Source organism: Theropithecus gelada, chromosome 11, assembly GCF_003255815.1.
Source record: "Theropithecus gelada isolate Dixy chromosome 11, Tgel_1.0, whole genome shotgun sequence".
NCBI classification, from domain to species: Eukaryota; Metazoa; Chordata; class Mammalia; order Primates; family Cercopithecidae; genus Theropithecus; species Theropithecus gelada.
Window position 1 is genome coordinate 71,199,091 of NC_037679.1, and position 27,895 is coordinate 71,226,985.

Genomic DNA, 27,895 nt, shown 5'->3' on the forward strand with positions numbered 1-27,895 from the left:
CTGGCCAATGGGAGCGCTCCTCCGCGATGGGCGGAAGTGGTGAGGCAGCTCTGAGGGCCGTTGTTCAGTGCGGGGTCTGACAGAGGAGGCTCCTGTCTGCAGCTAGTGTGTCAACTCAACGTTTCTCCTCTCGTCCCTGGTGAGGTGTAGCGGCGGCACGCGGCTGGAGATTCCCTGAGGCCTCCAGTTTAGGAAGGGTCCGGCATCCCAAGGGAGGGGTGTGTGGGCGTGGGGTCTCTGGGCCCGGGGGAGCGGCTGTGAGGAGAGGATGCCCGCGCGGCGGCATCTCTGGCGACTGGAGGAGGCCGCGCTTTCTCCTCAGGGAACCGGCGCCTTGGCAGCCCCCGGCGACGCCGCCCCCTTCGCGGCCTAGGTTGGTCTGGGGAGCCGGGAAGCGGGCGTCGTCCGCAGCGCCTCTGTGGCCACCGCGTCCCGGGCGGAGCTGGGCTCAGTGCCGGCCTGGGCCTAGAGCCCGAGCCTCGAGCTGCCGGCCTGGGGGGTCGCGAGTGGCCTAATGCGGCCTCGAGGCCGAAGGACCCGAGTCCGAGCCCTCACTCCGACCCGCTGGTGCTGCGGAAAACTCAGGTGGCCTTCCGCTTTCGCAGCCTCTAAAGTGGGGACCAAGACTTTCACCTCTTAGGATTGTAGTCGGGATTAAAAGATTTTCCCGGTAAGCGTTTGGCAACTGCTATTATTTGAGAAGCCGCTTACTTCTTCACTCCCCATCACCGACCTTGCTGGGGAAGGGGGCGATTGGAAACTACCTTGGGGTATCTGGACCCGGCAGTGGAAGCTACGCTGCCTCGGGCAGAGGGACGGTCCCCTCTGCGGACCAGAGAGATCTAGCCGACGCCCAACGGGCTCCTTATAAGCTTGAAGACTTTTTTCTGTGCCTCGACTCTTCCGTGCATTCGCTCGTTTCCTTGATCCTTTGAAGTATTGTCAGTCTTCTGCCTGAAGAATCTGAGGCCCAGAGAGGTTAAATCTGGCAGAACCAGCCAGAACTTGACCCCCAGAGGGGGACCCTGCAGGCCACCCCCAGTCTCCTTGCATCTAGAAAAGCAAGCACCTGCCACATCTGAGCTCTGGCCTTAGAGTTGGCCATTTAGTGGTCTGGAATAGAGCACACCTGAAATCAGTCGGACAGCCTTTCTTAGTTGCCATTTCGTGAGAGTGAATATCTTTTTTTTTTTTTTTTTTTTGAGATGGAATCACCTTCTGTTGTTCAGGTTGGAGTGCAGTGGCGAGATCTCAGCTCAATGCAACCTCTGCCTCCTGGGTTTAAGTGATTCTCTTGCCTCAGCCTCCTGAGTAGCTGGCATACAGGCGCCCGTCACCACGCCCAGCTAATTTTTGTATTTTTAGTAGAGACTTGGTTTTGCCATGTTGGCCAGGCTGATCTCGAACCCCAGACCTCCAGTGATCCGCCCACCTCGCCCTCCCAAAGTGCTGGGATTACAGGCGTGACTGCCGCGCCCAGCCCAGAGTGGGTATCTTGAATTATGTCATTCCCTAGTTTAAAGCCCTTCAATGTTTACCATTGAGCTTGGAATCTAATCCAATATTCTATCTTATATGACAAGACCTTGAGTCATTCCCCTTTTTTATTATGCTTTTCCAGGTCTGCCTTTACTTTCTCTTTCATTGCTTTTAGGCCTTTTGCCCTTCCCACTGCCTGGATGGATTTCCCCCCATTCCCATCCTCCATCTTTGTCTTTTCATGGTTGGCTCTTGTACTTCATTTCTTAGTTTAAATGTCGTCTGCCCAGAAAGTTCTTCCCTGATCACTCTTATCTACCTAAAGTAGATTTGCCTCTACTCCACCCCCATTTATTTGTCTGTATACTTTTCCATCACAATACTCCCCTTAAGTTATATGTATTTTTTTGCTTATTGTTTTTCTCTACCACTAAATCGCTTTATCAGATACTATATTTCCTTATTTTGTAAAGTATTTTTAGTGCCAGGGCACAGTGGCACACAGTATGGTCTTCTTTTTCTTTGAGACAGGGTCTCACTTTGTCACCCAGGCTGGAGTGCAGTGGTGTGATCACAACTCACTCACTGTATCCTTGACCTCCTGGGCTCAAGCCTCCCAAGTAGCTGGGGACTACGTCATCCTCCCACCCCAGCCTCCCAAGTAGCTGAGATTACAGGCATGTGCCACCACACCCACCTAATTTTTTGCCTTTTTTTTTTGAGACAGAGTCTCGCTCTGTTGCCCAGGCTGGAGGGCAGTGGCGTGATCTCAGCTCACTGCAAGCTCTGCCTCCCGGGTTCATGCCATTCTCCTGCCTCAGCCTCCCGAGTAGCTGGGACCACAGGCGCCTGCCACCACGCCCGGCTAATTTTTTGTATTTTTTAGTAGAGAGCGGGTTTCACCGTGTTAGCCAGGATGGTCTCGATTTCCTGACCTTGTGATCCGCCCGTCTCGGTCTCCCAAAGTGCTGGGATTATAGGGGTGAGCCACCACACCAGCTGCTTATTTTTTATAGAGACAAGGTCTTACTATGTTTCCTGGCTGGCCTTCGACTCCTGAGCTTAAGTGATCTACCCACCTCAGCCTTCCAGAGCGCTGGGATTACAGGTGTGAGACACTGCACCTGGCCTACAGTATTGTCCTTTTTTTTTTAATTTTTATTTTTTCGAGACAGAGTCTCACTCTTTTGCCCAGGCTGGAGTGCAGTGGTGCGATCCTGGCTTACTGCAACCTCCACCTCCCGGGTTCAAGCAGTTCTGCTTCAGCCTCCCTAGTAGCTGGGACTACAGGCACCCGGTCAATTTTTGCATTTTTAGTAGAGAGGTATTGCGCCATGTTGGCCAGGCTGGTCTCGAACTCCTGACCTCAAATGATCCGCCCACCTCGGCCTCCCAAAGTGCTGGGGTTACAGGCGTGAGCCACCCGGCCCAGCCCCAAAGTATTGTCCTAATTAAGCTTGTTGAACAAATGACTAAATACGTGTTTTGAAAAGTGGCAACTCACTTGATAATGCCAAAACCATTAAAGAACCCTATTGGGGGCAGGATTTAAGACCATTTTTGTATCATGGAAAGGAATAATCTAAACTAAACAATGGTAGTAAAATTGCCAGTGCTTTGCTTTCTGCATTGACATCTTGTTTAAAAAGCAGGAGAAACTTTATAGTGAAGAAATTTGGCAGACACCATATCAACTATGTGATCATGGTTTACATCAATAGTAAAATAAGACTGTTGACATCATGTACCTTCTGATATAATGCACTGAGACGAGCATAACATGATTTCTATGGTGTTCTTGCCAAAAATGTGTAACCTGAATTTAATCATGAGAAAATATCAGACAAACCCAAATTGAAGGACATTATATAAAATAGCTGGCTGGGCATGGTGGCTCACACCTGTAATCCTAGCACTTTGGGAGGCCAAGGCTGGTGGATTATCTGAGGTCAGGAGTTCAAGACCATCCTGCTCAACATGGTGAAACCCCGTCTCTACTGAAAAAACAAAAATTAGCTGGGCATGGTGGCACATACCTGTGGTCCCAGCTACTCGGGGGGCTGCGGTGGAGGTTGCAGTGAGCCGAGATCACACCACTGCACTCCAGCCTAGGCAACAGAGCGAGACTCTGTTTTAAAAAAAAAAAAAAAGAAGCCAGTATGCTTAACAAGGCCATGAAAGAGAAGGAAAGACTGAAGAACTCTCCCAGATCAAAAGAAATTAAGTACAAGTAACTGCTAAATGCAATGTGTGATCCTAGATTGAATGCTGGACCAGAAAAAGGGTGGGATGGTGATTTTTTTTTTTTTGAGACAGGGTCTCACTCTGTCACCCAGGCTAGGGTGCGGTGATACAATCACTGCTCACTGCAGCCTTGACCTCCTGGGCTTAAGTGATCTTCCCATCTCAGCCTTCTGAGTGGCTGGGACCACAGGTGTGCGCCACCACGTCTGGCTAATTTTTAAATTGTTTGTAGAGAAGGGGTTTCACCATATTGCCCAGGCTGATCTTAAACTCCTGGGTTCAAGCGATCCTCCCAGCTTAGCCTCCCAAAGTTCTGGGATTACAGGCATGAGCCGCTGTGCCTGGCTTGTTGGTGAAATTTGAATAAATTCTATAGATTAGTTACTAGTATTGTATTAGTGTTAATTTCCTGTATTTGATAATTTTACTATTGTTATTTATGATGCTTTTAGGGTAATTGGATGAAATCTCTGAGGGATGTTATTTTATTTTATTTTTATTTATTTATTTAGTTTTGAGACAGAGTCTCACTCTGTCGCCAGGCTGGAGTGCAGTGGCACGAACTCCACTCACTGCAACTTCTTACTCCCTGGTTAAAGCGATTCTCCTGCCTCAGCCTCGAGAGTAGTTGGGATTACAGGCACGCGCCACCTCGCCCAGCTAATTTTTGTATTTTTAGTAGAGATGGGGTTTCACCATGTTGGCTAGGATGGTCTTGATCTCCTGACCTTGTGATCTGCCTGCCTCGGCCTCCCTAAGTGCTGGGATTACAGGTGTGAGCCACCGCACGTGGCCAGGATATTATTATTATTTTTGAGAAAGGGTCTCACTCTGTCACCCAGGCTGGAGTGCAGTGGCATGATCATGGCTCTCCACAGCCTTGAACTCCTGGGCTTAAGCATTCCTCTTGCGCATTCCTCCTGCCTCAGCCTCTTGAGTAGCTGGGACTACAGGCACACATCACCATGCCTGGGTAATTTTTTTTTTTTTTTGTATTTTTTGTAGACGTGGGGTTTCCCCAGGTTGTGGCCAGGTTGGTCTTGAACTCCTGGGCTCAAGTGATCCGCCCGCCTCGGCCTCCCAAAGTACTGATTATAGGCATGAGCCACTGTCCCCAGCCTAGTAAAAGTATTTTATTTTATTATTTTTATTTTTTAAAAGTCCCTTATCCAATAAAATTATTTTAAATTAATAAAATAAGAACATCTCAAGGGGCTGGATATTGAATAAAATGCTTTAACATGCAGGTTTGGGTGACATTTTCTGTATACTAGTTTTTTATTTTGTTTTTTGCATGTCATCTTGAAAGCAGAAATGAAAGAGAAAGTTCATGTCTTCCTTTGTGGTTTTCAGGAAGAGCTAAAGATGGCTGAATTTCTAGATGACCAGGAAACTCGACTGTGTGACAACTGGTAAGACATTAAATCTAAGAAATTTTAGTGGAATGAGGACAGTCAAGCTTAATCACTACCATTTCCTGATTTAAAAACTCTTAGTGAAGACTGACACAGTCTTGAATGTTAAGCTTTTTATTTTGGTGTTTATAACCCACATGAATTACAAGAAAGAGCATCTTTTTCCTGATGAAATGAAACTAGTTGTAAAGTTAGTAATCAGCTGGTTCCTGTTGGGGATTTCCTAAGAACTTAACTTGGTATCTTGGTGCTATACAAGTGCTCTTACTGTAAGCTGACAAAAAAAGCAAAGCAGAACTGTCTGCTATGTTTATTACTTTATTTTCCTTCACTGGGTACTTCTTTCACAATGTGCTATGTTTACCTTAGCAAACTGTGGTAGAAAGAGATGTGGAATAACGAAAATAGTTTGACTCATTGGTAGAATATTTGAGTCAAATAACATTTTTGTTGTCGTTGTTGTCTTTTTCTTTCTTCTCAGCCTAACTTTGGCAGAATTAGGATATAATTAGAGCAAGAGCTGGTTACAATATTCTTTACCTACTTGGAATTAAGATTTCATCTCATTGAAGGTGTCTTGCCATATTGTAGGATATTTCTGCTATGACACTATCACTTTCTACTATTTCATAAGCTATTTTAGGTTTTTTTGAATTTTATATGTATAGCTACTGAAACATAAGAAAACAGACACACTGGTTTTTAGCGTTAGTTAAGATACACCTGTTTTATCAGTCCACTCCAATTAGGAGGAATCTCAAGCCTAGGACAATATATAAATAACTATGCTAAGAGAGTTAAAGGGTGAGTTAATGGAAAGCTAGTGAAAAACAAGGCTATTCAAAGCCAAAGAAATTAAAGAAAAAAGCAAATTAGCATAGAAGGCTGACTAAACCTGTAAAGAATTAATTTCTGGTTGTTTGTGTTTAGTGTTTGGAAAGCTCTTGGGAATTTTCCTGGAAGCTTTGGTTTGCCTTTCAGCTATTTATATCTAAATGAAATTTCACCTCTAATTTGCTAGCCCTTGAGACTTTTAGCAGTTTTATCTGGATACGGAATTGTGTGCCCATTTATCTCACTTAAAACATCTTCATTTTATCTGAAGGTAGGAAGAAAGCATATTAGTACTTCATCTGGTTGGAATGTTTGGTAGGAATATGTTGGCAGTTAAATTTTAAAAGAAAAAAACAGCAGGCAACTATTTTATATAATTGTTGCAAATATCTTATTTTAGCATTTCCTAAGAGGTGAATATGTGGAATAGTAAATGCTTTGTGGTCTTACCTGACAGCTGCTTTCGATTCTTGCTTTTTCATATTATGATGGTGTGGTCCTTAATATTTTTTGTTTTAATTCTAAAGTTTTAGGGGCCTTGTGTATGTAGTATGTCGACAAGTTATCCTGAACAGCCTTGTAAAGTAAATGCTAGACATTTAGTGTCTCCATATTTGCCATTAAAATAAAATTATTGCCGAAATTATGAAAAAGGAACCCAGGTTTTCTACACCCTAAGCAGTAATTGCTGGCTTTAATTTTAATGGCATTTGTACATACATGATTTGCAATCACAATATAACATTGCTTCTTTCACTTTGTTGGTGTACTATATGTAACTTAGATATTCCTTTCTTGCTTAGGTATTTTTAATGACTTTCATTTTTTACCATTCTATGATACTCCAATGAAAATATTCATACATAATCCCAAGAGGAGGATTATTGTGTTACAGAGTATATAATTTTATGGTCCTAGAAATGCATTTTCAGACTGTTTTTAGACAGTTTATTCTACCACCAGTAATGTATTAAAGTATTAGTTTCACAACATCTTTAAAAAGTTGGGATTTATTATTTTAACTAAATTAATTCAAAATGAGTAGTTTCCTTAGAAAGCTAGAAATTTGAGAGAAATATGGGAAGTTAAATCTGTCAGTAATTTACCTCTTTATCCATTTGAGTTTTCTTCCCGTGTCTCACGGTTGATTGTTCTGCACCTTCCAGTGCCGCTTTGAGAGCTGCCTTGGGGTCCCCAGCTTGATAATTCCACCATTGGATGAAAATGAATTTGCACTGCCTTGGTGTCTTGGTCTTTCAGTTTGGAAGAATGACTATAAGCTGGAGGCACATCATTTATTCTACTTCGAAATATTTTTTAGACAATGTCTGAATATTAAAGGTTATTAAAAGAGAAATAAACTATTTATTATTTAGTGTGGGAGAGAGTTCTTCTAGTATTCAGCTTCAGAGGCAAAATATGATCTTAAATAATGTGTTTTATGAGACTATCTGTATTGATCCTGTTCCGTATTTTATTTTTCTGAATTATTGTTATAGGTACCTTCTTTAATGTCTTTAGCTGGTCAAATTGGAATTTTACAATGGTCCTATCCAAATAAGTAAAAGTAAGGCCTTTGAATAGAATGTACCTTTAGTTCGAGTGTGTGTCTAATCTTTTCATGTTTAAATAGTCTTATTCTTTCATGTAAGATTATCACTTTACTTCCTTAATTTGTGTAGCTTAGATATGTTCTTTGGACCACTAAACTAAGTGAGAATGGGAAAATTAAGTGGAGAGACCAGACTGGTGGAGGAAAGGGTTCAGGATTTGATTTTTGTGCAGCTTTGAAGTGAAGTTTCTACCAACCCAGCCAGAGAGCATGTTCCTGTAGTCAGGAAGCATCCAGCCTGCTTTGAAAGGCATGTGAGGCATACAGGAAACAATTTCCCCTTCCCCTTTGACTATCCCAAAGCTGGCATCTTCTCCTTTTGGTTTGACTTTTCATGGAATAGAAGCCAATGAAATTTAACTACTTAAAACTGAGGGAAAATCAGTGGTAGGGTATTTTTTCACTTGTTTTTATTGTTGTTTTGGTTTGTTTTCTGTTTTAAAATAATCCTGGAGCGTATCACTCTGCTTTGGGACATGGATGGTTTTGGAATAGCCTAGCTCCACTCTTTTTGGCATCTGACTTCATGTTGTGATCAGCTCTGACTTTGAGAAAGTAAGGCTGAGCTTTTAGAGGTAGTAGTGCATAGCACTGGTAACTCAGAATGTTGCACAGAAGAATCAACCTTCAGGATTTAGTTCTTTTTTTTTTTTTTGATACGGAATCTTGCTGTTGCCCAGGCTGGAGTGCAGTGGCACAATCTCAACTTTCTGCAACCTCCGCCTCCTGGGTTCAAGTGATTCTCCTGCTTCAGCTGCCCAAGTAGTTGGGGTTACAGGCGCCCGCCACCACACCCCATTAATTTTTTATATTTTTGGTAGAAGCGGGGTTTCACCATGTTGGCTAGGCTGGTCTTGAACTCCTAACTTCTAGTGATCCACCCGCCTCAGCCTCTCAATGTGCTGGGATTACAGGTGTGAGCCACTGCACCTGGACAGGATTTAGTTTAGTTTAGTTTTGTTTTTTTTTTCGAGACAGAGTTTCACTCCTGTTGCCCAGGCTGGAGTGCAATGGCACGATCTAGGCTCACTGCAACCTCCGCCTCCCCGGTTCAAGCGATTCTCCTGCCTCAGCCTCCTGAGTAGCTGAGATTACAGGCATGTGCCACCACACCTGGCTAATTTTGTATTTTTAGTAGAGACAGGGTTTCTGCATTTGGTCAGGTTGGTCTTGAACTCCCGACCTCAGGTGATCCGCCCTCCTCGGCCCCTCAAAGTGCTGGGATTACAGGTGTGAGCCACTGCGCCTGGCCAGTTCTTTTTTTTTTTTTTTTTTTTTACAGTAACTTCTGCCTCCCAGGTTCAAGTGATTCTCCTGCCTCAGCCTCTCGAGTAGCTGGGATTACAGGTGCCTGCCATCATGCCTGGCTAATTTTTGTATTTTTAGTAGAGACGGGGTTTCACAATATTGGCCAGGTTGGTCTCGAACAGCTGACCTTAGGTGATCTGCCTGCCTCGGTTTCCCAGAGTGCTGGGATTACAGGTGTGAGCCACCGCGCCCGGCCAGGATTTAGTTCTTGAAAAGCAGGAATGGTAATAATCATGAGTTTGTAGGCTAGGTATTCACTAAAGATAAATAATGGAGACTAAAGATTGGACAGGACAGATTTCCATGTGATGCCACTGTGCAAGAAAAGGCATAGATTAGTCAGTAATGCTTGCCTTTTTCTTTGTTCTATTTCTGTAGCAAAAAAGAAATTCCTGTGTTTAACTTTACCATCCATGAGATCCACTGTCAAAGGAACATTGGTATGTGTCCTATCTGCAAGGAACCATTTCCCAAATCTGACATGGAGACTCACATGGCTGCAGAACACTGTCAGGTGAGCCACCAAGTACCCAAATATTTATACATGTGTTACACTTGCTGTTGTTCATAAATGTATTTTGTTTGCTATTGTGCAATAGCAAATGAGCATATTGTCACAAAGCCAATTTATTGATTCTCACTTCTTATGCTAGGTGACCTGCAAATGTAACAAGAAGTTGGAGAAGAGACTGTTAAAGAAGCATGAGGTTAGTCTTGTTGCTCCATGGAGTGAGTTACTGTGGTCCCAGTCCTACGGAGATTGCAGACCCACATGCAGAGCAGAAAGCCAGTCTGGTTGAGTGTTAGTTCTCCACGAGCTCACATGCATACTGTTTCTCAAAGCCTATTTGAGGCCTTGACTTTGTGACTGCTGCCTGATTCGGCTACCTGGCTGTTGGAACTCCCTTGTGTATGTTGAGACTCCCAAAGTCTTTCCCTTTGGAACTGAGTCTATCATTTCTGCTGGGGTTTAGTTATTGGCAGCCTCACTGAATATGAAGCCAGCCCTGGAGTTGCCAGTATGGGATAACCTCTTTAGCACACAGCCTGCCTTGCAAGCTGTCATTTCATTTTAAATTCTTTGGTTTTTTTTTTTTTTTTTTTTTTTCGAGACAGAGTCTTGTTCTGTTGCCTAGGCTGGAGTGCAGTGGTGCAATCTCAGCTCACTGCAAACTCTGCCTCCCCCGTTCAAGCAATTCTCCTGCCTTGATCTCCCGAGTAGCTGGGATTACAGGCGTCCGCCACCACACCCGGCTAATTTTTGTTTTTTTAGTAGAGATGGGATTTCATCATGTTGGCCAGGCTGGTCTCAAACTCCTGACCTTGTGATCTACCCATCTCAGCCTCCCAAAGTGCTGGGATTACAGGCGTGAGCCACCACACCCAGCCTCATTTTAAATTCTTAAACACTTGGATAACATGCTACTTAACCTAAGAAATTCCTCAGCATTTGGTGAGAGAGAATAGAGTATCATTTGCTTGCTAGTTGAGATAAAACTGGCAGAAGGTTTTTTTTTTTTTTTTTTTTTTTTTTTAAATAGAGACAGGGTTGGCTGGGCGGGGTGGCTCACACCTATAATCCCAGCACTTTGGGAGGCTGAGGTGGGCGAATCACTTGAGGTCAGGAGTTTGAGACCAGCCTGGCCAACACGGTGAAACCCTGTCCCTATTAAAAATACAACAATTAGCTGGATGTGGAGGTGCATGCTACTTAGGAGGCTGAGGCACGAGAATCACTTGAACCCGGGAGGCAGAGGTTGCAGTGAGCCGAGGTCGCGCCACTGCATTCCAGCCTGGATGACAGGGTGAGTCTACATCTCAAAAAAAACCCCCCAAAAATAGAGACAGGGTCTTGCTGTGTTGCACAGGTTGGTCTTGAACTCCTGGGCTCAAGTGATCCTCCTGCCTCAGCCTCCCAAAGTACTAGGATTACAGGCATGAGCCACTGTACTCAGCCCAAAGTTTTTTTGTCTTTTTTTTGAGATGGAGTCTTGCTCCTGTCATGGAGGCTGGAGTGTGGTGGTGCGATCTTGGTTCACTGCAACCTCCACCTCCCAGGTTCAAGCGATTCTCCTTCCTCAGCTTCCCAAGTAGCTGGGATTACAGGTGTGCTCCACCATGCCTGGCTAATTTTTTTTGTATTTTTAGTAGAGATGGGATTTTGCCATGTTGGTCAGGGTGATCTCGAACTCCTGACCTTGGGTGATCCAACTGCCTTGACCTCTCACAGTGCTGGGATTACAGGCGTGAGCCACCATGCCCTGTCATTTTTCTTTTTTTTTAAATTAAAAACCTTTTTTAAGAGACAGAGTCTCACTCTGTCACCCAGGCTAGCATGCAGTGGCATGATCATAACTCACTGCAGCCTCAAATTCCCGGGCTCAAATTATCTACCTGCATAGGTGGGACTACAGGTATAGGCTACTATGCCTGGCTAATTTTATTTATTTTTGTTTTTCATAGAGTTGGGGTCTTGCTATGTTGCCCAGGGTAGTCTCGAACTCTTGGCCTCAAGTGATCTTCCCTTGGCTTTCCCAAGTGCTGAGATCACAGGCGTGAGCTATGGCACCTGGCCAAAACTGGCCAACGTTGAAAGAGTATATTAATTCACCAATTTAAAAATCCAGTCAGGTGCAGTGGCTGACACCTGTAATCCTAGCACTTTGGGAGGCTGAGGCGGGTGGATCATGGGGTCAGGAGTTCGAGACCAGCCCGGCCAACATGGTGAAACCCCGTCTCTACTAAAAATACAAAAATTAGCTGGGCATGGGACGCGTGCCTGTAATCCCAGCTACTCGGAAGGCTGAGGCAGGAAAATTGCTTGAACTTGGGAGGCGGAGGTTGTAGTGAGCCGAGATCGTACCATTGCGTTCCAGCCTGGGTCACAGGGTGAAACTCCATCTAAAACAAACAAACAAACAAAAAAACGGGCTCACCATGTTTTCAAGTGTTGACATAAACTAATAGTCAAAAGCACCACTCAATCTTTTATAATGCAACTGAAATCAGTGCTGTACCCCTTCAAGGAACCACGTGACAGTATGTTCAGTTGAGCTAAAGTTCCTTGCAGGAACAGTTGCTGGCAGAAAGGTTGTGTCTACAGCCTATGTGGAACCAAGGACAGTTTTCCCATTCAGTAGGGAGCATCCTGCAGCCTTGATCTTCAGCATTTCTTGGCTGGGAGTGGTGGCTCATGCCTATAATCCCAGCACTTTGGGAGGCTGAGGCGGGTGGATCACAAGGTCAGGAGGTCGAGACCATCCTGGCTAACACAGTGAAACCCCATCTCTACTGAAAATATAAAAAATTAGCTGGGCGTGGTGGCGGGCGCCTGTAGTCCCAGCTACTCTGGAGGCTGAGGCAGGAGAATAGCGTGAACCCGGGAGGCGGAGCTTGCAGTGAGCCGAGATTGTGCCATTGCACTCCAGCCTGGGAGACAAAGTGAGACTCCGTCTAAAAAAATAAATAAAAATCCAAACAGCTGTTTATATGGTAGTTATGCAAGAGTGGATATACATATGTTAAAATTCACCAAGGTATATACTTACAGATTTGTGCATTTCATTCTATGTGCCTCAAACTGTAACAACTTAATTTTATTAATTTATAGTTAAATTACTCTTAAATTAAAGGTAATTCATAGTGGGCTACAGTGACTCACGCCTGTAATCCTAGCACTTTGGGAGGCCAAGGCGAGAGGATTGCTTAAACCAAGGAGTTCAAGACCAGTCTAGGCAATATCGTGAGACCCCTATCTCTACAAAAAACTAAAAAATTAGCTGGACATCGTGGTCCGTTCCTGTAGTCTCAACTGCTCGAGGGGCTGAGATACAATATTGTTTGAGCCCGGAGGTTGAGGCTGCAGTGAGTCCTGTTTGTGCCACTGCATTCCAGCCTGGGCGACAAAGGGAGACCCTGTCTCAAAAAAATAAAAATAAAAAGGTAGGCCAGGCGCAGTGACTCACACCTATAATCCCGGCACTATGGGAGGCGGAGGCGGGCGGATCACTTGAGGTCAGCAGTTCAAGACCAGCCTGATCAACATGGTGAAATCCCGTCTCTACTAAAAATACAGAAATTAGCCAGGTATGGTGCTGCATGCCTGTAATTCCAGCTACTCGGGAGGCTGAGGCAGGATAATTGCTTGAACCTGTGAGGCAGAGGTTGCAGTGAGCCAACATCATACCACTATATTCCAGCCTGGGCAACAGAGTGAGACTGTCTTAAAAAAAAAAAAAAAATGGCTGGGCGTGGTGGCTCATGCCTATAATCCCAGCACTTTGGGAGGCCGAGGTGGGCAGATCACATGAGGTCAAGAGTTCAAAACCAGACTGGCCAACGTGGTGAAACTCCATCTCTACTAAAAATACAAAAATTAGCTAGGTGTGGTGGTGGGTGCCTTTAATCCCAGCTACTTGGGAGGCTGAGGCAGGAGAATTGCTTGAACCCAGGAGGCGGAGGTTGCAGTGAGTCGAAATCATGCCATTGTACTCCAGCCTAGGCAACAGGAGTGAAACGCCATCTCAAAAAAAAAAAAAAAAAAAANATGCATGAACTATCTCTTGCAGGAAACACAATAAATTGATAAAAAGGCCTTAGGTAGCTGAGGAACAGGGAAGAAGAGACATGATTTTTACATATATCCTTTTTGGGCTTTAAAATTGTATACCAGCTGGGCACAGTGGCTCACGCCTGTAATCCCAGCACTTTGGGAGGCCAGGGCAGGAGGACTGCTTGAGCCTAAGGGTTTGAGATCAATCTGGGCAACATAAGGAGACCCTTGTCTCTACAAAATAAAAATAAAACAAAAAACCTAGCTAGGCATGATGGCACGTGCCTGTGGTTCCCAGCTACTTGGGAGGCTGAGGTGGGAGGATCACTTGAGCCCAGGAGGTCAAGGCTGCAGTAAGCCATGATCGCACCATTGCACTCCAGCCTGGGTGACACTGAGATCCTGTCTCAAAAAATAAAAGAAAAATTAAAATTAAAAAATAAAATTTGATACTATGTAGATGTAATGCCAATTCAGAAGTTTTTTTTCAAAAGCTTTTTTTTTTTTTTTTCGTCCCCACTCTGTCACCTAGGCTGGACTGCAGTGGTGTGATCCCAGCTCACTGCAACCTCTGCCTCCTGGATTCAAGCAATTCTCCTACCTCAGCCTCCCAAGTAGCTGGACCTATAGGTGAATGCCACCACACCTTGCTAATTTTTGTATTTTTAGTAGAGTAGGGTTTCACCATGTTGGTCAGGCTGGTCTCAAACTCCTGACCTCAGGTGATCTGCCTGCCTTAGCCTCCCAGAGTGCTGGGATTACAGGTGTGGGTCACTGTGCCTGGCCCCCAAAGCTCTTTTATTGGATAAATAACACGTATTTGCCAGGAGTAGTGGCTTACACCACTTGAGGCTGGGAGTTTGAGACCAACTTGGCTAATGTGGTGAAACCCCTTCTGTGCTAAAAATGTAGCTGGGTGTGGTGGCACACACCTGTGGTCCCAAGCAACTCAGGATGCTGAGCCACAAGAATTGCTTGAACCCGAGAGGTGGAGGTTGCAGTGAGCCGAGATTGCACCATGCACACCACTCTGTCATTGGGCGACAGCGATACTCTGTCTCAAAAAATAATAATAATAAATAAAAAATAAAACCTGTGCTGAATACAAATATGAAGGTTAGAGAAACCTGTGTCTTTCTAAAATGCAGGTTCTTTTCCTCATTATTAGGTAGTTAAGACTGAATTGGAGTAGTTGGTAGGGGACAGGGACATTGGAGCTTTGACAAACATCTGAATTGCTATGATTCTTGTTATTTGCTCCTGGGCTTCTCTGGCTGGTTTTAGATTACTTAGTAATGCGTGCACAAAACAATATGATAGTTAGGATGGCTGAGTAGTGGACTCCCTCTAATATTTTATTTTCCTTTATAGAACATTGTGGCAGGAACGAAAGGGGAAGCTGTGACTCTTAAATATTAAATACATAAAAATAATGGCAGGATAATCTAGGGTTGGAAGAGAAGATTGCAGTAGATATTCTTGGCTTTCCTTGCCCTATACTAAAACACACGTCTCCTAAATATGCATATTAACTACCTCATTCCTCTGGTTTGTAGGAGACTGAGTGCCCTTTGCGGCTTGCTGTCTGCCAGCACTGTGATTTAGAACTTTCCATTCTCAAACTGAAGGAACATGAAGATTATTGTGGTGCCCGGACGGAACTATGTGGCAACTGTGGTCGCAATGTCCTTGTGAAAGATCTGAAGACTCACCCTGAAGTTTGTGGGAGAGAGGGGGAGGAAAAGAGAAATGAGGTTGCCATACCTCCTAATGTATATGATGAATCTTGGGGTCAGGATGGAATCTGGATTGCATCCCAACTCCTCAGACAAATTGAGGCTCTGGACCCACCCATGAGGCTGCCACAAAGGCCCTTGAGAGCCTTTGAATCAGATGTTTTCCACGATAGAACTACCAACCAAAGGAACATTACAGCCCAGGTTTCAATTCAGAATAATCTGTGTGAGTTGTGCTTGGGATTAGGGAACTAGAATGGTATCAAAATCCCAAGGCAAATGGGAACAGGGCTTTGGGGCCAGATAGATCTTGATTATAGAAACCTGACTGTAGCTGAGTAACACTGGGAATACCTCACTTTCCTATAAAATGGAAATAGCCTCTATTGGATTATAGTTAGGGTTTATAATGGTGAGGATGATGACAGTCTTGTAAATAGCCAGCACTTATACAGATTGAGTATCCCTTATCCAAAATACTTGGGGCTAGAAGTGTTATGACTTTTGAAGTATTTGCATTATATATACTGGATGCGTATCTCAAATCTGAGAAATCTGAAATCCAAAATGTTCCAGTGAGCGTTTTCTTTGAGAGTCATATTGATGCCCAAAAAGTTTCAAATTTTGGATTTTTGGATTGGTATGCTCAACCTGTATCTTACTTCCCTTAGGCATTTGCAAAGTGCTTTATATGTATTAACTCATTTAATTGTCTCATTATTTGAAGGTAGGTAAAATTGAAGGTAGAACTAAGATCTGAATTCAGGTAATCTGACATCGTGCTTTAAACCATTCTACTATAATTCGGAAAATAAGTATAAAATGTTTAGCGCAGTGCCTGTCTCATAATTATGGCTTAGTAATATTGCTTAATAATACAATTAGAATAATAATGGAGCCTTTTCATATGGCAGACTTTAATGTTCAGAGCTAGGAGACCCAGAGGGTGAAGAGAGCTGGTTGAGCATGGTCATTTTTGTTCCTACCCAGATGCCTGTAAACCTTGACTATTTGCTAGGCATGGACTTGAGTTGAGGGTGGTAACATTTCTAATGTATCCTGAATGCTGGTTTTTGGTTTTTTTATTTTTCAGTTGAAGAACAAGAGAGGCAGGAACGGAATAGAGGCCAACAGCCCCCCAAAGAGGGTGGTGAAGACAGTGCAAACTTGGACTTCATGTTGGCCCTAAGTCTGCAAAATGAAGGCCAAGCCTCCAGTGTGGCAGAGCAGGACTTTTGGAGGGCCGTATGTGAGGCAGACCAGTCTCATGGCGGTCCCAGTTCTCTGAGTGACATAAAGGGTAGGCTTGCTTATTCTGTACTAGCCTCTTTCTCTACAGTTTTTGTAAGTCAGGTTATACAATTCTTATACAATTGAAAGATTTTAATGAGATAGAATTTGCCTTATTTTTCGTTTCATTTTTTTTTTTGGGGGGGTGACATTCTCGCCCTGTCACCCAGGCTGGAGTGCAGTGGCATGATCTCGGCTCACTGCCCCCTCTGCCTCCTGGGTTCAAGTGATTCTTGTGCCTCAGCCTCCCGAGTAGCTGGGATTACAGGCGAGCGCTTGAACCCAGGAGGCGGAGGTTGCAGTGAGCTGAGATTGTGCCACTGCTCCAGCCCGGTGACAGAGTGAGACCTTGTCTCAAAAAAAAAAAAAAAAAGCTCTTAAGGACATTATTGTACAAGTAGAGAACTTACATTAAAGTTGCTGAGAGTGACATCCGTATTGTTTACATAGGAGAAAGCAGTGACCTTCTTCTTCAAAGACACATGATGAAGTACTTAGGAATAAAACGTTACATGTTCAGACTTATCCTCAAATAGTTCAGGGGAATAAATACTGAGGAAATATTAAACTTTGTGAATATAGATGAGAAGTATATGGGTATTTGCTATACTATTCTGAACTTTTTTTTTTTTTTTTGGAGATGGAGTTTCGCTCTTGCCCAGGCTGGAGTGCAATGGCGCAATCTCGGTTTACTGCAACCTCTGCCTCCCGGGTTCACGCCATTCTCCTGCCTCAGCCTCCTGAGTAGCCGGGACTACAGGCGCCCATCACCACGCCCATCTTATTTTTTGTATTTTTAGTAGAGATGGGGTTTCACCATGTTAGCCAGGATGGTCTCAATCTCCTGACTGCATGATCCGCCCACCTCAGCCTCCCAAAGTGCTGGGATTACAGGTGTGAGCCACTGCGCCCAGCCACGCCCGGCTAGTTTTTTTGTATTTTTAGTAGAGACGGGGTTTCACCATGTTGGCCAGACTCTTGACCTCGGGTGATCCACCCGCCTCAGCCTCCCAAAGTTCTGGGATTATAGGTGTGAGCCACTGCGCCCAGATATTCTGGGTAATTTCTTATCTGTCTTCTAGTTCACTGATTTTTCTCCTTAGTTATTTCTTTTTTTTTTTTTTTTTTGAGACTGAGTCTGGCTCTGTCGCCCAGGCTGGAGTGCGGTGGCCGGATCTCAGCTCACTGCAAGCTCCGCCTCCCGGGTTCACGCCATTCTCCTGCCTCAGCCTCCCGAGTAGCTGGGACCACAGGCGCCCGCCACTTCGCCCGGCTAGTTTTTTGTATTTTTTAGTAGAGACGGGGTTTCACCGTGTTAGCCAGGATGGTCTCGATCTCCTGACCTCGTGATCCGCCCGTCTCGGCCTCCCAAAGTGCTGGGATTACAGGCTTGAGCCACCGCGCCCGGCCTCCTTAGTTATTTCTAATCTGTTGTATAAAGTGTCCATTAAGATTTTCACTTTAGTGATTATATATTTAATTTTGAGTTCTGTTTGATCCTTTTCCTCATTGTACCTCCTAATTTTTAAAGATAATCTTTTGTTCCATAGTCATATTACAGTTCCCTCTTTGGTTTTGTTTTGTTTTGTTTTTTGTCTTTTGTTTTTGAGACAGAATCTCGCTCTGTCACTGAGGCTGGAGTGCAATAGTGTGATCTCAGCTCACTGCAGCCTCCGCCCCCAGGCCTCAAGTGATCGTCCCACTTCAGTCTCCTATGTAGCTGGGACCACAGGGATGCACCACTACCTATGTTTTTGTATTTTTAGTGGAGATGGTTCCTTACTGTGTTGCCCAGGCTAGTCTCGAACTCCTGAGCTCAAGCAATCTGTGCCACCCATTGGCCTCCCAAAGGACTGGGATTACAGGCGTTAGCCACTGCACCCAGCATAGTTCCCTCTTTAACATGTCTTTAAACATGTTAAATATACTTATTTTCTTTTGTGTCCAAAAATAGCACAAACTGTTTCTTTGCTATGTTGTTTCTGCTGTCTCCCGTTCATGGAGGCTTGCTCTGTGTGTGTGTGTGCGTGTGTGCATGTGTGTGTGGGTGTTTGTGTGAACACCAAGTTTTCTGGCATGTTCCTCTGAGAATTTATATGTGCTTCTGATAGGCACATAGAGATACTACCATTAGGGGTAACTTTAAATTAAGCTTTTGGCCTGGACTTTTTTTTTTTTTCTCTGTGACAATCTCCCTCTGTTGCCCAGGCTGGAGTGCAGTGGTGTGATCTTGGCTCATTGCAACCTCCGCCTCTGGGGTTCAAGTCATTTCTCCTGCCTCAGCTTCCAGGGTAGCTGGGATTACAGGCTTGCACCACCATGCCCTGCTAATTTTTGTGTTTTTAGTAGAGATGGGGTTTCACCATGTCGCTCAGGTTGGTCTGGAACTCCTGACCTCAGGTAATCCACCCACCTTGGCCTCCCAAAGTGCTGGGATTATAGGCATGAGCTACCATGCCTGGCCGGCTTGGACTTTTAGAAAGCATCATATCTCATTCCTGTAATCCCAACACTTTGGGAGGCTGAGGCGAGAGGATCATTTGAGCCAGGGAGTTCAGACCTCATTTCTACACAAAATAAAAACTAGCTAGGCATGGTGGCACACACCTGTAGTCTCAGCTACTGGGGAGGCTGAGTGGCAGGATCTCTTGAGCCTGGGAGATCGAGGCTGCAGTGAGCCAAGATTGCACCACTGCACTCCAATCTAGGCAACAGAGTGAGACCCTGCCTCAAAAGAAAATCACAAATGTGAATTTATGTAAAAATAGAAACATAAAAATCATAAGCACAGACTGTGACCCCAAACCTATATAAGGGGCCAAGCTCTAGTTACTCTACTTGGTAGAGACTTTTCTCTCTTCTACCCAGAACTAAAATCTAGTTGGTGGCCGGGCGCGGTGGCTCAAGCCTGTAATCCCAGCACTTTGGGAGGCCGAGGCGGGTGGATCACGAGGTCAGGAGATCGAGACCATCCTGGCTAACATGGTGAAACCCCGTCTCTACTAAAAATACAAAAAACTAGCCGGGCGTGGTGGCGGGCGCCTGTAGTCCCAGCTACTCGGAGGCTGAGGCAGGAGAATGGCGTGAACCTGAGAGGCGGAGCTTGCAGTGAGCCGAGATCGCGCCACTGCACTCCAGCCTGGGTGACACAGCGCGAGACTCTGTCTCAAAAAAAAAAAAAAAAAAAAAAATCTAGTTGGGTTGAAGGGTTAATTTCCCTGCATCCCCCCATTGTTCACCCTCCCATTTGTTTAGCAGTCTTACTGAGGGTGTTGTGTCTGGGAATCTTGGTTTTAAAATGTATCGATTTGTTCACTTCAGTTACTTTTAGTCAGGATTTTTTGGGTGTTTTGGTACTGGGAGGAGTATTCATTATATTATTTGCCAGTTTGCTCAATTTCTTTATCTGTAAAATAAAGATAATGTAGGATCTGCTTCGTAAGTTTATTCTGAGGATTGAAATAGTGTGTGGAAAACACTTAAGATTATTGCCTACGATTTAAATCGCTTCCTTAGAGTAGTGAGTAGCAGGTAAACTACTACTATACTGCTACTCAGGAAACTGGGGTCAAGTACATTTCTTGTTTCATAATGGAAGTTTTTGCCTAGAGTTTATCTCTTAGATGGGTTCCTTCTGAGAATATACAGCCCCACAAATTGCTGTCTATAAGAAACATTAAAGAAAGCTAAACTTCTATATAAGACCCCATAAAGAGGATAAAAGGTTAAATTCAAATTTGTTTTTGTTCATGCTGAGTCTCATTATGTGGCCTAATACCTAGGTGCAGCTGATGAGACCATGTTGCCTTGTGAATTTTGTGAGGAGCTCTACCCAGAGGAACTGCTGATTGACCATCAGGTGTGTTATGAATTACTTGAGGACTTTTAGTTGGAATGTATGCAGGCCGTAATTGGTGTTACAGGCCACATGAGGCCTTGAACAAATCATTTTAATACAATGCCCGTGGTAGGAATAGCAAATGTTCTTTTCCATGGTGTGACTGGCATACAGATATGAAAACTTAGCCTTGTTCCTTCTTAGAAAAAGTGATGGCAGTAGTTTGTGCCTGTAGTCCCAGCTACTCAGGAGGCTGAGGTGGGAGGATTGCTTGAGCCCATGAGTTTGAGGCCAGCCTGGGCAACATAGTGAGACCCCAGCTCTACCAAAAAAACAAAGGGGGCGGGGAATGATGCTCATTTCAGCAGACCTAGAAATCTCATGCTAGCAGTCCTTTCATGTGGTAGTGACTGGTGCACATATATCTCCACTACCCGTCTTGTGATCTGGTCTCATCTCATGCCACATTTTGATTTATTGGAGCTGTATTGAAGTCCTTGCATTTTTCTAGAAAGGTCAAGGGTGTTTTCTACACATTCCTTTATCTACCTGAAAGGTGTCTGGCCTTCTGCCACTGTCTCCTTAACACATCCAACAACAGAGCCCCCTTACTTGTAGAGTTGGTTCAGATGTGACTTTATGGAAGCCATCCTGAGAGGTACTATGAAGGCTAGGTCAGGAACCACACCTGTGTGCTTCTGAAAGTCCGTGCCCACCTCTCTTATAGTTTATCACTTTATGATGTGGTCTTCTGATCTCCTGTTGGTCTGCGTCACTAGGCTGAGTTCCCTGAGGGCAGGTTCTGAGTTTTCCCGGTTTCAGAATCTCTAAATACTTGGTATCCGAAAAGGTGTCAGTTATTTGAATGACTGACTATTCTCGAGCCATTTAGGAATGATGAGCAAATAGCTTTATGTGTTTGAGGATTACCTGATGGAGGGAACTTCTGTGTTTTTTATTTTTTTATTTTTTATTTTTATTTTTTGAGATGGAGTCTCACTCTGTCACCTAGGCTAGAACGCAGTGACGTGATCTGGGCTCACTGCAACCTCTGCCTTCCGGGTTCCAGCTATTCTTCTGCCTTAGCCTCCCGGGTAGCTGGGCTACAGGCGCGGACCACCATGCCTGGCTAATTTTGTATTTTTCATAGAGACAGGGTTTCACCATGTTGGCTAGGCTGGTCTCAAACTCCTGACCTCGTGACCTGCCCACCTTGGCCTCCCAAAGTGCTGAGATTACAGGAGTGAGCCACCGCGCCTGGCCTGGAGGGACTTCTTATTCCCTCAATACGCTCATTTGGTTTGGCTTAGTCTGGCATTTCCACAACTACTAAGTAGTGCCTGTGCTCTGTATAGTGGAACATACTTTCCCTCATATATGAAATAATATACTATTTGAATACATGTAGTTTTTGTTTTAGGAGTACTGTAGAAAATCCATTAGCAAAGATAATAGAGAATATTTGTGCCTCTCTTTTACTGTATGGGTGTGAGGGGAAGAATCTTGAATCATTTCAAATTAATTTAAAAAGAATAAACACATGAACACACTTTAAAAAAACCCACAAAAATATTTAAAAGTAAAATGAGTGTTCTATGTATAGTCCCCCTTTTAGTTCCTCTTTCCAATATTAAGCATTGTTAATTTTGTTTTGTTTTGTTTTGTTTTGTTTTGAGATGGAGTCTCACTCTGTCGCCCAGGCTGGAGTGCAGTGGCGTGATCTCGGCTCACTGCAGCCTCCGCCTCCCAGGTTCAAGCAGTTCTCTGCCTCAGCCTCCCGAGTAGCTGGGATTATAGGCAAGTGCCACCATGCCCGGCTAATTTTTGTATTTTCAGTAGAGACGGGGTTTCACCATCTTGGCCAGGCTGGTCTTGATCTCCTGACCTCGTGATCTGCCTGCCTCGGCCTCCCAAAGTGCTGGGATTACAGGCGTGAGCCACTGTGCCCAGCCAAGCATTGTTAAAATTATTTGACTTCGAGAAAATATCTTAGGAATGTAGTTTTTTAACCTCTGATTTTTGTTTTTAACGTATATTTTTTGAATGACAGACAAGCTGTAACCCTTCACGTGCCTTACCTTCACTCAATACTGGCAGCTCTTCCCCTAGAGGGGTGGAGGAACATGATGTCATCTTCCAGAACTTCTTGCAACAGGCTGCAAGTAAGCAGTTAGACTCTTTGATGGGCCTGAGCAGTTCACGCCTTGTGGAGGAGAGCATCATCATCCCCTGTGAATTCTGTGGGGTACAGCTGGAAGAGGAGGTGCTGTTCCATCACCAGGTAAGGGTCCCTGGAGTCCCTGTCCATGTGGCTCTGTGCGTGAACCTGAGGCTTCCAGAGCTGCGAACACTTCCTTAGCCTTTAAGTTGCATTCCATCCTGACAAGGAATGCACACACTTGGCTTCTGGCCGTGTCATCTTTGTGAGCTGTCTGTAGTAACCAATACGCAGGCTTTCAGAATTTCCCTCCCTTCAGGCAACTGAAGCCATCTTGTTACTAGCTGAGGGCCAAAGAGCCAGGACTCTATTGAGCAGGTGTGGAAGGAAGCCTTGTCAGAAGGTTTAGATGAGAGTCTCCCTGCTTTTCACCAGGTGGGTTTTTCCCATTGTGGTGGCATTTGAGACTTGCACTGTAGGACACCTGAGGGTCTACTTCTGGTTTTGTCCTATGGATGCCCCTCACTGGGGCCATCTGTAAGTGAGGGAGTTGGACTAGACAATATGAAGTCATTTTTCAGCATTTACAGTATAGGATTCCAATCTGTTAGTGGAAAATATGTTTTCTGCTCAATAGTATATGTTACGGGGAGTGGGAGTCAACACTGCAGGTACCATTTCTGTAGTTGATGCCATGCAGCTGTTACTAGAACATTGTACATTTCATTTCTATAATAAAGACTCCTGCTTTTCAGAGGCCAGGCGCAGTGGCTTATGCCTGTAATCCCAGCACTTTGGGAGGCTGAGGCGGGCAGATCACTTGAGGTCAAAAGTTTGAGACCAGCCTGGCTAACATGGTGAAACCCCGTCTCTACTAAAAATACAAAAATTAGCTGAATGTGGTGGTGGGCGCCTGTAATCCCAGCTACTCGGGAGGCAGAGGCATGAGAATCACTTGAACTTGGGAGGTGGAGGTTGTAGTGAGCTGAGATCAGACCACTGCACTCCAGTCTGGGTGACAGAGCGAGACTCTGGCTCAAAAAAAAAAAAAAAGAAAAAAAAAAGACTCCTGCTTTGGGATCAAACAGTAGATAAGAGACTGCTTACCCTCTAGGGCAGACTGAAATAAGCAACCACACAAATAAATAATCTGGTGAGAGTATAGAAATGCTTTTCAGCTGCTCTGAAGGTAGTGCATTATCTCAGTTGATTGTTCACAGTCACAGATCGAACTCCTTGTTCTACTCCTTCCCCTCTTCTCACTATTGCACTTGAGTAGTCTTAAAAAAAAAAAAAAGAGAAAAAAAGAAAGAAATGTTTTTTTTTGCTCCAAGACCAGCCCTTCCCTCATCCCTGCACAAATCAGAAAGTGCTTCTGTCAGTGCCTCAGGTGCCAATGGGATTGAATTCACCATTCCAAATGTGTGGTTTCTGAAAGTTCCCAGAACTTTTAGAGGTTGTCAAAGTCCCCATCCAGATAAGCAATACCCTGCTGTTCCTCCCATCGCGTGCTCTTTTCTGGGAATGACTCAATTCAGAGGTACTAATTCTGTTTTTTCTTGTTTAGGACCAGTGTGACCAACGCCCAGCCACAGCAACCAACCATGTGACAGAGGGGATTCCTAGACTGGATTCCCAGCCTCAAGAGAACTCACCAGAGCTGCCCAGGAGGCGTGTCAGACACCAGGGTATTTATTAGCCAGGACTGAGCCAAGGCTGCAGGTCCACTGCTGGCTCCGGCCTGTTTACCACTTCTCATCCACTGCTCTAATGTGGGGATTACCTGCATCTCGAATTTCCAAACACACTAGGGTCTCATGGGAGACTCCTGCAGGTGGTTGTGATCCCACATTAGACTGAGCTCTCTCAAGTGTGTGATTTTTAGGGTAATGGCTTTGTGGACATCCGTGAGATACACGTAGTAGTTAGTGCTTGTAGTAAGTTTCTGGTTTCCTGTCTGTGCACTTAGTGGACTATTTGTAGATAATTTGCAGACCTTATGGTAGCTACCCTGGACCCCCGTTTCAAGTTGAAATACACTTAGGGTACTCAAACCTATTGTTATTTATTTTTAATTTTTTGTAGAGACAGAGTCTTGCTCTGTCACCCAGGCTGGAGTGCAGTGACACAATCATAGCTTACCACAGCCTCAAACTCCTGGGCTCAAGTGATCCTCCCTCCTCAGCCTCCCAAGTAGCTGGGACTACAGGCACACTCTACTACACCCACCTAGTTTTTTGTTTTTGTAGAGATAGGGTCTTGCTATGTTGCCTAGGGTGATTTTGAACTCTTGACCTCAAGCAGTCCTTCTGCCTTGGACTCCCAAAGCATTGGGGTTACAGGCGTGGGCCACTGTGACTGACCTCAAACATTATTTTTCTTTTTTTTTTTTTAAGACAGGGTCTCTTAGTCATCCAAGCTGGAGTGCAGTGGCGTGATCACAGCTCACTGCAGTCTCAACTTCTTGAGCTCAAGTTATTCTCCCACCCTTAGCCTCCTGAGTAGCTGGGACTATAGGTAGGCTAGGTGCCCACCACCACACCCAGCTAATTTTTATTTTAATTTTTTGTAGAGTTGGGGTTTTGCCACATTGTCCAGGCTGATCTTGAACTCCTGTGCTCAAGTTTTCCTCCCAGCTCGGCCTCCCAAAGTGTTGGGATTACAGGTGTGAGCCGTCATACCCAGCCTCATACTTATTATTATTACTTAAGAGCCTCATGTTTAGGCAAGTAAACTGTTTTTGAAACCTCACCACTACAAAACCAATTAGAAATTATTTTTCCTCTGGGCATAGTGGCTCACGCCTGTAATTCCAGCACTTTGGGAGGCTGAGGTGGGTGGATCACAAGGTCAGGAGTTCAAGACCAGCCTGGCCAACATCATGAAACCCTGTCTCTACTAAAAATAGAAAAATTAGCCGGGCGTGGTGGCGGGTGCCTGTAGTCCCAGCTACTTGGGAGGTGAGGCAGGAGAATCACTTGAATCCAGGAGGCAGAGGCTGCAGTGAGCCACGATCATGCCATTGCACTCCAGGCTGGGCGACAGAGCAAGACTCCATCTCAAAAAAAAAAAATTTTTTTCAAGGTTTGCTTGCACACTGTTGTTGAATAGTTAGGAGGCTGTCTTTGAGGACTCATATAATATATGCAGAATAGATAAAATATCACCAACTCTGCCCTGGAGATGTGGGGTCCAGCAGCCTTTTGGGGTGAGCAGTTGTCTTTTTTTTTTTTGAGACAGAGTCTTGCTCTGTCTTGCCCAGACTGGAGTGCAGTGGCATGATCTCGGCTCACTGCAGCCTTCACCTCCCGGGTTTAAGTGATTCTCCTGGTGTCAGCCTCCTGAGTAGCTGAGGCTATAGCCGTCTGCCACCTCACCTGGCTAATTTTTTATTTTTATTTTTTTAGTAGAGATGGGATTTCACCATGTTGGCCAGGCTGGTCTCGAACTCCTGACCTCAGGTGACCCACCTGCCTTGGCCTCCCAGAGTGCTGGGTTTATAGGCATGAGCCACCACACCTGGCTGAGCAGTTGTCTTCTATCTGGAATCTTTTTGTTCTTGCCCTAAACCTGGCACTATAGCCAGAGCAGGCTTTTTCCTAAAGCTGTTACCATTTTCTCTTCTCAGGAGACCTGTCTTCTGGTTACCTGGATGATATTAAGCAGGAAACTGCTAATGGGCCCACCTCCTGTCTGCCTCCCAGCCAACCCTTTAACAATGTGACAGCTACCTACAACCAGCTATCAAGATCAACATCAGGCCCCAGACCTGGGTGCCAGCCCAGCCCTCCTCGTGTGCTGAAGCTTAACAACTCAGACAGCCAGGACATCCAGGGGCGGAATCGAAACAGTCAAAATGGGGCCATAGCCCCTGGGCACGTTTCAGTGATTCGCCCTCCTCAAAGTCTCTACCCAGAAAACATTGTGCCCTCTTTCCCCCATGGGCCTGCAGGGAGATACGGAGCTAGGTAAGAATCAGTAGCCCAGGAATGGGGCCTGGGAGTAGCTGAAGCAAACATGGGCAAAGGCCTGGTTACCCTTGCTGGGCCTGGGGTAAGACTGAGGTCCTTGCATGGTAAGAGGAGGAGTATGGATTTTTCCTGTATTGTCACCTGACTCCAAAAAAATTATTTTGTGGCCCATGGGTTTTTTGGGGTTTGTCTGTGAGCATAGGGCTGCTTCCTGTTCCCTCTGAGTTTGTTGACCTTTGCTCAGGGACACCTCAGGAGCTAGTTTCCAATTGTTTTCTTTCAGTGGTAGGAGTGAAGGTGGCAGGAATTCCCGGGTCACCCCTGCAGCTGCCAACTACCGCAGCAGAACTGCAAAGGTAACGTGGGCTCCAACCCAACGATGCTCAGGGGGGACTCAGACATGGTGGGGCTGGTGTGGCTCCTGAAGTTGTAGAAGTTGCTGGAACCAGGCTGGTTGTGGTTGAAAGACTGTTCCTTTGACTTTTGAGGAGGTTTCTATGGAAGCAGCACATTTTCAGGGATCCAGGGGAGGAGTACTGCTCTTTCACTTTTTACATAAAGCTTCATTTGTGTTGTGTTGTTTACCAGGCAAAGCCCTCCAAGCAACAAGGAGCTGGGGATGCAGAGGAGGAAGAGGAGGAGTAATGGTGTCTCCAGAGACTTTACATCGGTTCCTGTCTTCTGTGCACAGCAGCACTTGCCGCCGTGCAGGCCCACCTCTCTGGCTCTTTGGGTGGGAGAGATTTTCCAGATTTTAGATTTTTCTAGGTTATGGCCATTTTGTGTCTTTTGGGGTTGTACTGTGGGGGTTTGGGTTTGAGGGAAGGGAGCAGGGTGGTGGTTGAGAAATGCTTCAGCCTTAGCTGCCACCTTTCAGCAGCAGTGAAATACAAGCTGCAACCTCGGCTGCCAGGGCTCCCTTTTGACTTAGTGTCGCCACTGCCCCTTGGTGCTGTGCGGTCCCGGTGGAAGGAGGGGAAGATTTTGGAAACCTGGTACCAACCAGTAAAGTGATTTTCTGCCCTGTTGGGGCCTAAATTTGGGGGTTTTTGGGCAACCTCTCCCTGTACCACCTCTGTCCACACTCGATTGGGTCCCAGGTGTGTGAGAGGCACTCTGGTAAGGTGCTCAGGCCACTTGCAACGTCTGTCAGTAACGAGGCTTTTGATGTGTTGAGCTGGAGGTGAGTGCCCTGGGGACTGTGTTTTAAGCTGCTTCCTTGGCATTTGGCATCACTGCCTTCTGTTCCTGGGGGAGCATGGATCTTTTGTCCTCACTGCTCTCTAATGGGGAGGGCTGAGGGCTCCCTGTCCCCACAGGGGCTATGTTGGGCTCTGCCGCAGCCCCATGCTTGCTCTGAAAACCAAGTGTCAGAGCCCCTTCCCCTTGTTTTTATTTTACTATTATAATTATTATTAACTTCCTTGTAATAGAAATAAAGTTTGTACTTGGAGTTCA

At 45.2% G+C, this 27,895-nt stretch overlaps 1 protein-coding gene across 4 annotated transcripts; it reads left to right on the forward strand.

Moving 5' to 3' along the window:
- The first annotated feature begins 22 nt into the window (after window positions 1-22).
- Window positions 23-27,895, forward strand: TRAFD1 (TRAF-type zinc finger domain containing 1). Of its 4 annotated transcripts, none has more exons than XM_025402044.1 (12): window positions 23-139; window positions 5,077-5,135; window positions 9,271-9,406; window positions 9,546-9,599; window positions 15,001-15,406; window positions 16,274-16,480; window positions 20,253-20,329; window positions 22,359-22,589; window positions 24,034-24,154; window positions 26,095-26,434; window positions 26,721-26,793; window positions 27,026-27,895. In XM_025402044.1, the coding sequence occupies exons 2-12, from the start codon at window positions 5,089-5,091 to the stop codon at window positions 27,080-27,082; spliced, it is 1,749 nt and encodes a 582-aa protein (XP_025257829.1). In that variant the 5' UTR covers window positions 23-139; window positions 5,077-5,088; the 3' UTR covers window positions 27,083-27,895. The 4 variants fall into 4 exon arrangements, with proteins under 4 accessions (XP_025257829.1, XP_025257831.1, XP_025257830.1 ...); XM_025402046.1 differs by having other exon boundaries at window positions 60-373; window positions 27,026-27,890; XM_025402045.1 differs by having other exon boundaries at window positions 66-670.

Coding starts and splice junctions, on each gene's coding strand:
- TRAFD1 (XM_025402042.1), top strand. CDS start 5,038: ATGAAAGAGAAAGTTCATGTCTTCCTTTGTGGTTTTCAGGAAGAGCTA. Junction 5,136..9,270: donor ACTCGACTGTGTGACAACTG/GTAAGACATTAA, acceptor CTATTTCTGTAG/CAAAAAAGAAATTCCTGTGT. Junction 20,330..22,358: donor AACTGCTGATTGACCATCAG/GTGTGTTATGAA, acceptor TTTGAATGACAG/ACAAGCTGTAACCCTTCACG.